Source organism: Lutra lutra, chromosome 1 (genome assembly GCF_902655055.1).
Source record: "Lutra lutra chromosome 1, mLutLut1.2, whole genome shotgun sequence".
Taxonomy (NCBI): Eukaryota; Metazoa; Chordata; class Mammalia; order Carnivora; family Mustelidae; genus Lutra; species Lutra lutra.
The window spans coordinates 6,842,993-6,858,820 of NC_062278.1; the positions used below are offsets into that span (position 1 = coordinate 6,842,993).

General features: G+C 44.7%; 1 protein-coding gene across 5 annotated transcripts in view; it reads left to right on the forward strand.

Moving 5' to 3' along the window:
* The window catches only part of ERG (ETS transcription factor ERG), a 244,586-nt gene extending 231,487 nt beyond the window's left edge, over positions 1–13,099 (forward strand). For all 5 annotated transcript variants that reach the window (XM_047719911.1, XM_047719905.1, XM_047719922.1 and 2 more), the window contains 4 exons: positions 2,162–2,230; positions 3,111–3,167; positions 3,907–3,954; positions 11,144–13,099. In XM_047719911.1, coding sequence (XP_047575867.1) covers positions 2,162–2,230; positions 3,111–3,167; positions 3,907–3,954; positions 11,144–11,664 — 695 coding nt within the window. In that variant the 3' untranslated portion in view covers positions 11,665–13,099. The remainder of the gene's footprint in view (positions 1–2,161; positions 2,231–3,110; positions 3,168–3,906; positions 3,955–11,143) is intronic.
* Positions 13,100–15,828: the final 2,729 nt, after the last annotated feature.

Consider the following 15,828-nt stretch of genomic DNA (forward strand, 5'->3'; position numbering starts at 1 on the left):
CAAACACATTCAGTGTGTTCCCAGGTGACCTGGGATCTTGTCAAAATGCAGATTCTGATTCAGTAGCTCTGGACTGAGATTCTGCCTTTCTCCCAAGCTCCCAGATGTTGCCAACATTGCTGGCTTGCGGACCACACTTTGAGATCTAGGATCTAGAACATGTTTCGGTATTGTCTTGCTTTTTCATTTGGTCAGCAGAAGCCCCTTGTCAAGATGTGCTTGTCACCTCCTGAGTTCACTTCAATGCTGTTATAGTAGACTTGACTATACACAGTAGACTATATATAGACTTGTCTATAGTAGACAAGTAGACTGGTCTCCTTCTGAGACGTTCTGACACTGAAACCCTGGCTGACCAGTTTTTTTAAGACAAAATGCGACTGGACGAGGGTCTGTGTGCAAAGGGCTCCCAGAGACTTAAGTTGAAATTCAGTTGTAAATTGATAGCGGCTGCAGATTTAATTACCATGTGCAATACCAGCACCAGAAAAGTGAGACTCTGAGGAGCTGAGTGGGAAAAGGTTCTGGTCCAAACTGCAAAAATGCTAGCAGAGAAGGAGGGGTGAGCAATAGCAGTTTAAAAAGAAAAAAATCATCTTACTCAACCAGCGCTATAGAGGGTAGGATTTCAGAGACCACACTGGTCGAGTTGCTTGTAGCCAGACAGATCAAATAAATTAAGGCAACTCTGGGTTGAATTTCACGTTGCATTTCAGTGGTATTCTCTTAGGGATCTGAAAAAAAGGAGAGATGCATCTTCAGCAACTTAGTCAAACTTTTTGAAGATGGACCCACCAGATTACCGATCTAAAATAGGGTCAACTCATCTGTTTAAAGAGAGGCTTTAAACTCATGGACTTGCTCTGCCCTCTGAGTGAGATTTTGTAGCAAGATCCAGGTGTGCTGAAGCATCTGGCTGTGGCTTTCAGGTGGCTCAGAATGACACATGGCATTGAACTGAGTCCCCATCAATCCAAGAAGACATAGTTTTGAAGTGGATCTCTAATGGGATTTTGTGTAGAAATCACTTTATGTATGCACAGTTAGTAAGAATATGCATGGTAATGTTCTGGAGTATATTTTTGGAAGAAACTTGAAATGACTTAAAATCTTCATAATCGTTAATAGAACTTGTGCGGAGGTTACAGAAGTTTAGTTAAATTTGCATTGCGAAGTGCAATGATGATTTAGGAGACAAATGATAATGCATTGGAAATATAAAGAAATTACTGGCTTATGCTTCAGCTTTTTTTTTTTTTTTTTTAAACATTTAGTTATTTACTTGAGAGAGAGAGAGATAGCATGAGCGGAGTGAGGGGCAGACAGAGAAGCGGACTCCCCTCTGAGAAGGGAGCCCAATGCAGGCCTCCATCCCAGGATCCTGGGATCATGACCTGAGCCAATGACAGACACTCAACTGACTGAGCCACCCAGGTGCCCCTAGGCTTCAGCTCCTATGCTCATTGTTAACATGCAATACTATTTGTCTTGTGATTGATTTCATGCAGTTCTTTTAGAGAAATTCTAATTTCATTTAGAGGAAGAGATATTTACATAGAAAAAGAACAGGACACTTAAGACTGATTTAATATAGCTGGGTGAGATTATTAAAGAGAAAATGAGGGGTCACTGAGAGAGGCAGCTGGCCAGTAAGAGGATAAGTGGGCATGCTCGTTCCCAGGGAAGAAGAAGAGAAAGGACATGAGTGTGGTTTGGTGGACTCGGGGGCAGGCCTTGAGCAAGAACTGGTGGACTTACAACCTTGTGAGCACTGGTCTGCATGAGTCATGAAGATAACAAAGGGGTGAATTTAGGTCAGTCGTAGGTAGAAGCAGGGCCAAGTAGATTGTGAGAAACTCAATATGGTCTTGAGCTATGATGATTGCAGGAAGTTTCCTTGGAAGACTCAGCAAACTGCAAGAATCAGAGTTGTCAGATCAGTGGGTGAAAATGTTAGATCAACAGACTAAACAAAATGATAATTTCTATGTAAAACCCAAACCTAATGGAATACAGGTTTGGTATTTCTATGGATTACTGGATTTCCATCCACAGTATTTATTCTAATAAACACAAAAATTATGGCAATCACAAAAAACACAGAATATATCTATTATAAATTACATTATTGATCTTTTAGTTGATTTATTTGTCTTTGCAGATTTACCTTATGACCCACCCAGGAGATCAGCCTGGACTAGTCACGGCCACCCCACCCCCCAGTCGAAAGGTATAGTGTTGGCCCAGCTGCTTGAGTCTGCATGTCACAAGGCAATAGATAACCATTGATGGAACACATAACAATTTCTGCAAGGAATCTATGCTTTTTCAATGCATAGAGTGTTTGTTCCATTGGCAACAAAGTGCAACTGATCTTTAAATGCTATGATTCTTTCTCTACTGGGGTTATGCCTACTTCCATATTTCCATAACAAAAAGAAACAAATGATGTAATGTATTTCAACAAGGACAAAGGCAAGTGTCATGAGATGTCTGGGCAAAGATTAAATACTGGGTGATTTCCTAATCTTGGCCATGTTTGAAAGTATCTGTAACTTTATTTTCCTGGTGATTTCCCCTTTTCTGTTTCGTTTAGACTATGATTCATTTTAATCTGTTTCTCAAATTCTTTTTTTTTTTCTAGTTTTGGAAACAGTGTTGTATAAATAATTTTTTAAAAATAATTTAAAGTGGGGGGTGCCTGGGTGGCTCAGTGGGTTAAAGCCTCTGCCTTCGGTTCGGGTCATGGTCCCAGGGTCCTGGGATCGAGCCCCGAGTCGGGCTCTCTGCTCAGCAGGGAGCCTGCTTCCTCCTCTCTCTCTCTCTGCCTGCCTCTCTGCCTACTTGTGATCTCTGTCTGTAAAATGAATAAATAAAATCTTTAAAAAAATAATAATAATTTAAAGTGCTCTCTCTCTCTCTTTTGCTACAATTTATACATTTGGTTTCATTAGAAAGGAAATTTCTTGCCATTAAATGCAACTTAGTATAACAGTAAGACGACCTGTTAATAACTAAGATAATTGTTGGAATGGTGCTATAACACCATCAAAGACTAATGGTTTAAACAGAAGTTACAGCTACTCTGTCCTTTGTTTTTGGATTTTCAGCTGCTCAGCCATCTCCTTCCGCAGTGCCCAAAACTGAAGACCAGCGTCCTCAGCTAGGTATGCTTTCAGGGAACGTCTTGCTGGCCATCAAAAAAGTAGATTTAGCGCACGTATTTCTAAAACGTGTCACTTCCTAAATGAAATTACTGAGATCTTATCTTCTTTATCATTGCTTCATATATAAAATGTGGACCAAATCATCAGTCTATTCAATGGGGATAGCTTGAGATTTTGCTAAAACATTTCCGAAGTCTATGCAGTGAATACGGAGAAAACATTCTGATGCACGCAGGCTGCAACTGTCAACTGTGACAGATGAGTTCTCATTTCACCTTCAGCACCTTCATGTACTGCATGCCGGCATTTTGCCAGGTCCAGTGTGGAGGGCATTGGAGGGTCATATTGCCAGTATGCCGAGCAATATGGCCAGCATGGCGCCGGGGCCAAGTGGGGACATATCTCGTTTGCCCAATTTCTGTCCAGGGACTTAGAGAGAGCTGGGTGTTGGGAACCCTGAGCCAAACCTGCACTTGGCAGCCAGCTAAGAGACCTTTAGCAAGAAATTTCTCTCAGGTTCTGTGTGACATCTTACTCAATATAGGAAGTGGTTCTAGGTGACTTTGGTGTATGTGGGGGGTGGGACGGGTACATTCAACTCTGAAATCTGGAAACACAAGTGGGTCAGCATTATGCCGGCAGCCACATGATACCAAGTCATGATGTGGTCTTTGGTCTTTGGGATTTAACTACTACTACTTCTTTTTTTTTTGTTTTTGTTTTGTCTTGTTTTTTCTAGATCCTTATCAAATTCTTGGACCAACAAGTAGCCGCCTTGCAAACCCAGGTGAGATCATGCTGGTGGTTTTGCTCCTAACAAAGTTACCCTTTTTGGCTGTGGCTCTTTTGTAAGATTAACTTGTATTGGTGAGAAATCCCTTCACCTGAACAAAGTTGAGTTTAGATCTCGTTGGATTATTTGCCTAAGTGGGAAAAAATGGATTATATTAGGAATTAAGACATTAGCTTCAGCAAAGAGCAATATCAGCTAATGTAAGCTATATCACTTCCCTTGGGTCTCCAACAACAGACATTTATTGCCTCACAGGCTGAAGGCCAGACATCCAAAATCCAAGTGTCAAGCGTCAAGTGAGGGCCGTGAAGAATGATCTGTTCCAGATCTCTCTCCTTGGCTTGTAGATAGTTGTCTTCTCTGTGTGTCTCTTTACCTGTCTTCTCTGAGTGTGTGTGTCTGTCTGTGTCCAAATTTCCCTTTATAGGGACTCCAGTCATATTGGATTAGAACCTACCTTGACGTTACTTCCACTTGGTCACCTCTATAAAGACCTATTGCCAAATAAGGTCACATTCTGAGATCCTGGAGGTTAGGATTCCAACATAGGCATTTTGGGGGGACACAACCGAACCCATCGCACAAACCAATTAAGTAATATCTTGAAAAGGAGAACCTTAATTTCCACTGTAAGGCTTCAGATCTAGGATCATCATCAATGCACTGTCTGATTTTGAACTTAGAGGCTAGAAGAAAGTGCGCGTTCTTAACTGGCTCCCTTGTGACCTGTACCTTGCCAAGGATCGTCACCTGTCATCACATTTCAGTGCCCACCAAACTGTTTTATTTGTTTGTACTCAGATTAAAGCCAGCTGTGCTGGCTTCAGCTTCAGAAATTCACAGCATATGCTTAGTATTCTCAACAGCACATTTAGATGCCAAGATGACACAGGCATATTGCAAGGACAAGCTGGAATGTATATTTCCTAAACACTGAGGCCAAAATCGGATTGGGAATGGAAAAGTCCAGATTCAATCAGCATGCATCCCCGCAAGGGAAACTATATTTTGAGAACATGAAATATCATCATTATTGAGTTTCTGAAGCTTTAACATTCGGTTTTAGGTAACGTTCACTAGTTCAGCAAATACGTTTAGGCATTTGAACTAAGGGACTGTTTCATTTCCTACTCCACCCTGGGAACTGGACCAGGCACTCGATAATTATTTGTTGAATAAATGAATGCGGGGAATAAGGAGACACTGTCCTTGACCCTCATGGACCTGACATTCTGGTGGAGAAATGAACACAGGTGGTTACAACCTCTGTCCACGGAGCCATGGGCTCTGTTCCCTTCAGCAAGCATCCAGCTGGTGCCCAAGGTTCCTGGGTCTCTGGTCCCCCCTCATCCCTGTGCTCACGTATGACAGCTCCATAACTGTTCAACTAAAAATGATTACCATGTTTTGAGATGACTATTATCAGTCGTGCTTCAGGAAGACTGATCTGGCCGCGTTATTCAGGATAGATTAGAACGAGGAAAGGAACGGAAGCAGAAGCACTCTGGGGACATTAATAGAATCGTGTGAAATAACAAATACCCCCCACCCTGCGTAATGCCCAGGCAGGCTCTCATGTTGCTGGGGCCGCCAAGTGACAGCCCAGACAGGTCTCAGAGATCCAGCAACATTAGGTAACTTTCCCGGAGTTACACAGCCAACTTATAAGAAGGGAGGTGAAATTTGAGCCCTGACTGTCACCCAAGTCTGGTTTTATTTTCTCATCCTACGCCGCCCCTGAGTAAGCATGATGGAGGAAGGAGGGCTTGGAGAATGGAGGCCAAGAGACTAGAAATGAAGGATTTCCATTTAGTTCTACGACTGTTCCGACATGGGGAAAACGTCTCGGTGCTGGCAGGTGGGCAGGTGGGCAGGTCTGCACTGGGGCCGAAGACCACACTTTGTGTCACAAAACCATCCTCCCTGAGCCTGGGGAAGGCGCCAACATCCCCACTCAGGGCTGGAGGATAAAGATTTATTTTACCCCCACTTATAATGAATTAGGCCTTCTCTCCATCTCTCCTTGGGCCATGTGTCAGTTGTGTTCATGTGGCCTTCTGACCCCAAACCCGGAATGTCTTTTATCTTTCTGTGAATGAGAATGCCTCTTCCTGTTTGATTCTATTTTTCCATTCTCTGATAAATAAATCCTTCATCACTTAAAATTGCTGCCTTTGCTCTTTGTACAGCGCAAACTCTACTTAATCATTTTAAATGGAAAGGTGACATCATCGTGCATACGTGGGCAGGATAATGAGAGCATCCCAGTGTCTCTGTCCCAGATACTCATTTGATGTGCATTTGATGGGCTGTATTTCTCCTGCTGAGAGGTGTGTCCCTGCAGAACTATGTGATGGGTCACGGATAAGCCACGCAGCAGCTTTATGTCCCATTAGAACGGCTGCACATTTAAGGTGGCTTCTGTAATGAACTGAAGTTGACTTTTCTGTGAACGTGCTTTCTCGGGTGGTTCCCTTGATGCTAACAGGATGCTCTTCAGTGGTGGGCATGAAGCGTATCCAGCATCATGTGCACCTGGACACCGGTGTTAGGGATGTTTTTGCCATCTATTTGGAGATGGGAGTGCCTGGTCTTCCACTGGGGACCTCCCAAGCTGCGGGCCCAGGGAAGGGACAGCCTGGAGAGGGGTAAGGAGTGTGGAGATGTGTGCAGAAAGCGGCGCCCGAAAGCAATGGTTTGTGCCATGATTTGGATGTAGGCTTGGAGTCTGGGTTCCAACCCCTGCTGACCTTGGGCAGGATAAGTCACTCTACCTCTCTGGGCTCTAATGTCCTCACCTCCATAATGGGATCTCACATGAATTGCGGGGGGGATTAAAAAGACATATAAATATAAAATGTTCAGAACGGTGCCTGGTGCATAGTAGGCTTTCAGTGACCATCAGCCAGCCCTGAAAATACTGTTTGCTGTTCTTCTTGATCAAAGGGGGCCGGGGGCGGGGGGCAGGGGGCAGTGTGCAGGGAAATGTGTGCACAGGATGTGGGGGGGGCACTTGGCTTCCTTTTGTCATCTTACAGCTCTAGGCAAGGTGTGTGCCTCTCTTTAAACTCTTGATTTTCGGGGCGCCTGGGTGGCTCAGTGGGTTAAGGCCTCTGCCTTCAGCTCAGGTCATGATCCCAGGTCCTGGGATCAAGCCCCGCATCGGGCTCTCTGCTCAGCAGGGAGCCTGCTTCCTCCCCTCTCTCTCTCTGCCTGCCTCTCTGCCTACTTGTGATCTCTCTCTCTCTCTCTCTGTCAAATAAATAAAAAAAAAATCTTTAAAAAAAAATCTATTAAAAAAAATAAAATAAACTCTTGATTTTCAGCTCAAACTTTCATGTACTGAATTTATCCTTATTGTGACCCAGCGAGATAGTACCATTACCATCACCCCCATTTTACAGAGAAGGGCACTGAGGCATGGAGAGCTGGGTGAGTTGCCCAAGGTCCTGTATGTGCCAGTGCCAGGAGTCCTCAGAGGCAGTGATGATTCTAAAGTGGTGCTTGCAGCCACTGTACTGCCCTGTCCTCTACCAAGTCCTGCCAGAGCCACACACAGCCTGGGGCAAAGTTTTCCCCCTGGGATGCACCTGCTGCCTGGAGCCTAACATGGTGGAGGGGCCACGCTGTGCACAGGGGTTTCTTTGCAGCATACCCTGCTGCGGTAGAAAGTGGCCCTAAGGGGCTGCCACCCTGTGCTCATTGGGCACCCCCTGCTCTGCCCCTCCATCAGGTGGTGGTCGTGGTGCCCCGCTCTGGGGACACCTCTCCTACCAGACCCACAGCTGCTGAGTCATTCCCAGCTCTGCTTTTCTCTGTGCTTTGTAAGCCTTTTAGATGTTTTTCCCTTTTCTGCTCAGTCAACCCTCTTTGCTACTGTTATTTCTCTTCTTTCCTTTAATTGCATTGAGACCACTTTCCTTCTAGAAATTAAAGGATTGTCTTTCATTCATTCTATTTCATGCTGCACCCCTCTCCCTTTCATCCCACTGGGCTCTCCTGTGGGTGGACAGCAGAGAGGTCTTTGTTTTTCCCACCAGTTCTGGCTATTTGGTTAATTACCCTAGACAAAACCAAGACTGTTACCAAGACAGGGCAAGAAAACAGATGTGAAGGGTTTTCCAGAAGGAAGGTGATGGACCGGGGGAGGTGGCAGGGCTCCTGGGGGGCAGATCCCAAATGTAAGAGCTTCTCTTTCACTTTCTGTCTTGGCCAGTGAGCAACCCAGACCCCTCTAAGGCTTCCTAAACCCTAGGTATCCTTGTTTTGGATTCCCTGTTGTATGTTCTTAAATGCACCTTTATCATGCATCAAATGTTACTGTTTTAATTGCTCTGAAATTTGTGGCCACAAGGATCTCAGTTAACCTAGCACTGGCTGAGTTCTCAGCCGCCATGTGCATCCTTGATAGTTCTTTCACAGTGAGAAAACCTTCCCTATACTGGGAATACAACGGATTCTGTTATGAATATTAAATTTAACAACGAAAAAAAAAAAAAAACACCGAAAAAAATAAATAAATTTAACAACGAATGAGCTTGACGTTGTGTTGCATTTTGTAACATTTACTTAAACAGGAATTGGTTTTCTGTTTTTGCTTTTGTGCTCGGGTTTGGAAGCTGATGAATTTTGTTTATAGATCTCTGATTGCCATAGACCCTTGAAATGCTCAGAGACCTGAGCCCTGTGTCTTCAAGGCTGCTGGGTAAAATGGTCTAGTAAGAAATTGCAGTATTGCATCTGTATAAGTAAGAAAATATTTTGTCTAAAATGCCTCAGTGTATTTGTAATTTTTTGCAATTGAAGGTTTACAATTTATGAAGTGTGTATTAAAAAAAAAAACACAAAAAGAGCAACAACAACAAAAAGCTGCTGAAGAAATTGCTCATCTTTGAATTTCCAGCCATGAATTTAGGTCCCTGACTTTCTAGTTCTTCAGGAGCAGGAGATAGGAAACCACTTTTGTCCGCAGGTTCTCTCCTATACATGTTTACAAAGGAAATGGGCAAGGGACAGATTCTTAAGAGCAATGCCAAGGTTTGAATAAATACCAAGTATTTTTCTGGCTATTTAGGAAGTTCTGTGTATTTATGCAAGATCTGTGGAATTAATCTCTCTGTGGGAGGAGGCTGACAGTGAATATTTATTTTCAGACAACTCTATGTGTTTATGTTGAAGCATAAGTTGGAATGTTAAATAAAAAAATCCAAAAAAGAAAATCCATGTTTTTCCTTATTCCCAGGTCCTATATGGAATTTTTTTCAAGTGGTAATCCTTTGGTTACAATATATATACTAAAACCATATGGTTTTCTCATACCATTCTTTGTATTTTTTTTAAAAATGCATATTAATGAGATGTTGGGGGCAACAGAACTTGATTGGGAACAGTTTGAATATGTGGTTCGGAAAAAGCACAGGCTTCCATTGAGATGAACGACAAGCTGTTAATATATTTCAAATGTGTTGCAAGACTGAAAATGATAATTTTCCAGAATACATTCAGAAAAGGCTGACCTTTCTCACGATGCTATTGTATGGATGAGTTCACAAACATATCCATTTCCATGTAGTCAATGTGGAAACAAGGATTGACGAGTTGGACAGCTTATATAGGGGCTAAGGAGGGGAGGAATTAGGAAAAAGCAAATTTATAATTGATTTTTGCATAACGTCAGTCCCCTGAAGAGCTGCCAGTTAAAGTTGCTTTAATCATTTTATCACATATATCGGTATTTACTGAACGTGGAATAAAGAGTAACCTTTTTGGTATAAGCCCGAGGCAGTGCTGTAGCTGGAGTTTGGGTGGAAAGACGTGCCTCTTATTTGCTTGCAAAGCTTCTCAAATCTGTTCAGCACATCTTAACTTCTCCCCGTGCTCACTACCGCTGTCGATATTTTCATGCTTTTCTCCTGTGGGCAACCGTATATCATCTTACAGTGGTACGACATGGTGGCTAGAATGATGTGCCTGGATGTCTCTCAGAATTTATTAAAACCTAAAAGCCACATCCACACATCTCCAATGGGATAAAAAAAAATTCTGGCCATGCCCCTCCACCCCCAAACTACATGAGATCTCAGGTAAAGCTGGAGTCTCATTTGGCCCCCAAAAGGCTCGCAGCCACGCACCGTTCTTCTTTGGGAAACTCTCCTGAACACAACTGGTGTCGCAATGCGGGGGCAACACGTGGATTTCCGTTACGATGCAGTTGCCCAAGTACTGGAAATAGGTGATCTGGTTTGAAAAAGAGCCAACCTTTTTCTAAACTTCCTCATTCTGAGTGGGTTAATTCTGTTCTAGGAAAAGTTTTGACAGAATTGCTTTCTGGGTGCCAGCAAAATGTTATGTTAGAAATAACGGTGTTTACTTCCATTCTCTAGGTTTTTCCATAAACTTTTAGAAGTTCATTTCCTAAATCTGACTTTTATTATTTCGCTTGACCTTGCCAATATAAATGGTATTAAGTCATTATTGCCATCGACATAATGGCACTTTCTGCTTCACAAAATAGGAAAAATAAACCCTTTCACCCCCGAAATGCAAAGTGGACTTGGCTGGTCTTCTAAGGAAGTCAGAAATGGATGGGACCAACCTAAACTTGGCCCCTTAGGAATTCTTTGCATTCCGGAAAGGACTTGGATCTGCGGATCCACCTGAGAGTCACCAAGGACCCTGGCCTTGGGTCAGGTTCCCTAGACACAGGGCTTGGGACAAGGATATACTTGTGGAAGTGATCAGTAAAGTGTGTGTTTCTGGGAGAGAGGCGATGATGAAGTGGAGAGGGCAGGGGTCAGGCTGTGGGGGCTAGTGGCCTTACCCAGAAGCTTGCCATGGTCTGATCCCGTGGGGAGATCCGGAATACGAGCAGCTCACGCAGTGGGCCCGTCCCTGGGGCAAGGAGATAGGCCTCTCATCCATGGTGTCAGCCCCTCTGTCCATGGGCTCCCTGGGGTGGGTAAAACAACTCCTGTTCAGCCAAGGGTTGTTTTTTGGAGAAGAGGGAGGAAGGCTGTGGGATGAGAGCTAGGGCCACCCCCAGCAGCTGAGGGATGGGTGCATGGGCAGGTTAAGGGATTTGCGTGGAACACCACTACCACCCACTTCTGTCACTGAAGAAACAATGCCTTCTGCTTAGAGTCTGTTCTCACGGGTGTCCCGTTTCCTTTTCCCACCTCACTAGGGAGTGGACAGATCCAGCTTTGGCAGTTTCTCCTAGAGCTCCTGTCAGACAGCTCAAACTCCAACTGCATCACCTGGGAAGGCACCAATGGGGAATTCAAGATGACCGATCCTGATGAGGTTGCCCGGCGCTGGGGAGAACGGAAAAGCAAACCCAATATGAACTACGATAAACTCAGCCGTGCCCTCCGCTACTACTATGACAAAAATATCATGACCAAAGTCCACGGGAAGCGCTACGCCTACAAGTTTGACTTCCATGGGATCGCCCAGGCCCTACAGCCCCATCCTCCAGAATCATCTCTGTACAAGTACCCCTCGGACCTCCCTTACATGGGCTCCTATCACGCCCACCCTCAGAAGATGAACTTTGTGGCCCCCCACCCTCCGGCCCTCCCTGTGACATCGTCCAGTTTCTTTGCCACCCCAAACCCTTACTGGAATTCGCCAACTGGAGGTATATACCCCAACACGAGGCTTCCGGCCGGCCATATGCCCTCACATCTGGGCACTTACTACTAGAGCCGGGAGGGAGGCCTTTCCCAACAGCATACGATCACCAAGAAATTGCCACAAACTCTATTGGAGAACGTGAATCAAAAGTGCCTCAAGAGGAGTGAAGTAGCTTGAGGAAGGCGCTGGGGAAGGAAGCCAGAGAAGAGATCCAAAGACTCTTGGTAGGAGGGAATTACTAGAGTATTTCTACAGGAAGAAAGAGGATGCTACAAATGTAATGTATACAGACATATCATGTGTGGACCAAACCTGTAAAAGACATTGTAAGTAGAAGTATGACGTCACAAGGACAACGTGCCAAAGAAAGTGTTCTTGAGAAGTGTACAAACTTCCGAGGAGAGTTTGGGGTCCTGCTGGTGCCAAGGGGGGGATGAGAGTAAAGGGACAGTGGTAACGCAGTCTTGACCTAACACACCAATGGAATGTCATTGTAAGGAAAACTACCTGTATTTAAAAATAGAAACATATCAAAAATAAAAAAGAGAAAGAAAAGAGACTGCGGCCCATGAACCAACGACCACATAGAACTCAGCGACACGTGCTGTTTTGATGGGAAATCAGATTCTTTCCATTGGGTGGAGAGCCACCAGCTCTCGCTAACCCCTGAAGACGACCCAAGGCTGCCAGCTTTATCCCGGACAGTATTGTGGGGACTGTGAGCCCGATGGGGCAGCGGGGCTGAGAACGTGTGTGCGGACAGTGAGCGTGCGGGTGTAGATGGAGGGCTGGAGGAGGTGGAAGAGGAGGGAGAGGAGGAGGACGAGGCCATGGGGCTGGGAGAGACACTTGTCGAGCAGAGAGACTGGACTTAGGACAGTACAGAGACTTGGAGAAGCGAATGGAGGAGACTTGTGGGTTAATCGGTCAGTGTTCTACCAAATGCAGTATTATGAGTTCCGCACAGCGGAGGAAGGGGGAAGCCGTAGGATTCCCAAAACAAAAATATGCATCTCTCTCTCTTTTTTTTTTTTTGTTTGTTTGTTTGTTTGTCAGAAGAAAATTTTAACTGGAATTGTCTGATATTTAAAAGAAACATTCGGGACCTCATCGCAAGGTGGGGGTTCCGGTCCCCACAGGGTCAGGTAAGAGGTGGCCTCCTTGTATGTCGCCATCCGAAACCACCGAGGCATTTGGGTTAGGCAGAGGCTCCGGTTTCCCTGTCGAGTCGCGAACGCTGTGCGTTTGTCAGAATGAAGTATACAAGTCAATGTTTTGTTTTGTTTTTCCTTTTTATATAATAATTATATAACTTATGCATTTATACACTACGAGTTGATCTCGGCCAGCCAAAGATACACGACAAAAGAGACAATCAACGAGAGAATGTGGCCTTGACTTTTAACTCTGTATGCTTAATGTTTACAATATGAAGTTATTAGTTCTTAGGATGCAGAATGTATGTAATAAAACAAGCTTGGCCTAGCATGGCAAATCAGATTTATGCAGGAGTCTGCATTTGCACTTTTTTTTTTTTTAAGCGACTAAAGTTGCCTAATAGAGACGTGTGCTGAACTTTTGGGTTTTGTGTTAGAATTTTGTTTTGTCCAGGAACTCATGCAAGTGAGAGCCAAGCAAATAGGGTGTTAGGTGCCCAGATGGAGCTGGCCTCTCCAGGCCCTTCTTGCTCACATTCTCTTATCCCTAGCCTCTCTTGGAGCAGAAGGACCGAAGGTTTCACATTGGAACCTCCATATTTGTGCCCAGAACGGAAAGAGGCCTCTGAAGCCGGGGCTCTGACAAACTCCACATAAATGTCTGGTCAGAAAATCTCCCTTAATTTCTTCTGTGATCCTAATACATTTGCTGAAGGGCGAACAAGCCACGGCTCTCAGTGCAAACTATATTCTTGTTGGTAAATCAAGCGTCACAGAGAGCCACAATTTCTCGCTCTAAAGAAACAAGGGATAGCATCTAAATTTGCCGTGTGGTCTCCCTTTCAGAGGACCTCACCAGGTCTTCCCACACGGGGAGGACCTGGGAGTCGCCGTTGGGAATTCAGGGCCCTGAGCCTGACATGTCACTAGACTCGGCGCCTATGATCTTGTGTCGAGTTCCCTTGACATCTCTTCTCTTCTGTGTGTCACAGATGCCTCCAACCTTGGCCAAGGTGAAGGCAGTTTGAGCAGGGATACAAAGCAAGTGAGAGACAGCAACACTGAACAACTTCTTAGCCTGAGTCAGTTTCTGAATCGGCCCATTTCATAGCTGTTGTGGGGCTCGTTTTGCACTTTGTAATCCTTTTGCTATGATTAAATCGAGTTGCCAAACCTCTGTGCTATGGATATTTTGGCAGTGGTCCTTCAAGTCAGTAGGATCTGATTACCAAAGCTTCAGACACTCTGCATTACTTGGATTAAAAGAAGGCCAACCATCAATCATTTTGCAGCAGTTTGGGAAGTGTCCATAAAGTGCCTGTATCTCCTTAGGGAGAAAAAAAAAAAAAAAAAGGCATAAAAGCTGGCAGCTGGGGTGACCCAAACCTTTCTAATGGAAAAGATCGGTCATCTTTATTTTGCAATGCAAAGTTAAGGACACCTACAGTCTGCATATAAATACAAGTTTACTGGGATAATCACTCAATTCCACTCCTCCAAGATTATATCATGAGCAAAATAATAACAAGAAGACCTGATTATCATATTCAATCTTAGCAGATGTTTTCAGTTAGGTTCTCCAACACACCCCTCCCCAACCCAGATTATTAGCAGGCTTTATGGCAAGTGTAAGCCACAGGGATAATTTCAGATAACATGATAATACTGTGTTCTCCCAAATAAATACTACTTACATTACATCTCAAAATAACATTAGCTCTCTGCTCCTGTCTTAGTCCGACTCCAGAGCACTCTTCAGTTCATATTTGTAATCGAATATGAAACTTTTCTCCCTCTGCTTCTCACGTCTCTGGGTTTGCCTTCATGGATGCTCCCTGTCCCTGTGCAGTATCACTTCTCCTGGTGAGAGATTTGTCCACTCTTGTCTTCTATGGACTCTGGGGCTTTGTCATTAGTGGGATCCCTGCAATAGCCTTTTGAGCACTTGGTGGCCTCTCTGCTCTTCCCATATCTCAGGCAAGACTTCACTTTTGCTCCCACTTTAATGCCTTTGCCAAGTCTCACAAAGTTGATGGTGAAGAAGCCTGTCAGGACTAATGCATTCAGAGGAGTCATTGCCCATCCCAAGCACCTGTCTGTGTCACTGCAGCACCTGTCGCCTGGGAACAAGGGCCCAGAGGGGCCTTGCCTTGGTTGGGGACATGGCAGAGACCCCTGATGCTCTGGAGTTGGGAGGTGACGGCAAAGAGGGAAAACACTGATGTCCCGCAGGCCCCCGAATGGGCCTTTAACTGTGGACACAACACGGCATTTTAAAAAGCCTTGTTTAATTGGTCTCTCATCACTACACTTGATTACGAGTTCTGGGATGGCTACTCAGAGAGGAAAAAACACTTCGGACTACTCAAAGTTACAGCGATTTCTGTTCCTTCTCTTTATCTTAACCTTGGTTTTAAGAATGTGTTAAAATGTTTTTATATCCAATGAGGAAAAGGTTGGGTATAGAAGTCCAATATTAAAGGGAAGTAGGACCTCTTTAATTATCAGAGAGCTGTGGTTCTCAAAGTGGGGTCCCAGGGCCAGTAGCATCAACTTCACTTGGGAATATAACAGACATGCAGATTCCCAGGCCCCAGCTCAGACCTCCTGAACCAGAAATTCTGTGGGTAGAGCCCTGCCACGCATTCTGAGAAGCCTTTGGTCTGATGCATGATTCTGATGCATGCTGAGGTCAGAGAACCATTGCAGCAGAGGGAAAGAGAATCTATGTCTCCATGTGCAATGTTCAGTGGGAAATATCAGTCCTGTACAGGTTTTCTTGTGGCCACATGAAAACCCACCATCAGGGAAGCCAGTTGACTCTGGACGTGTCCTCCTGAGTTATGGGCCCTCTGAGCAGCTCTCCTCCCTACTGTTAATTCGTCCCCATGTGTATTAGTTATCTACCACCCAGGAACACATGACCATGAATCCAGCAGTTGGAAGCAATGCACATCTATCATCTCACACTTTCTGTGGGTCAGGGGTCCAGACACAAGGTAACTGGGTCCTTTGCTCAGGGTCTCACCAGGCTGAAATCAAGGAGTCGGATAGGACAGTGATCTCATCTGAGGCT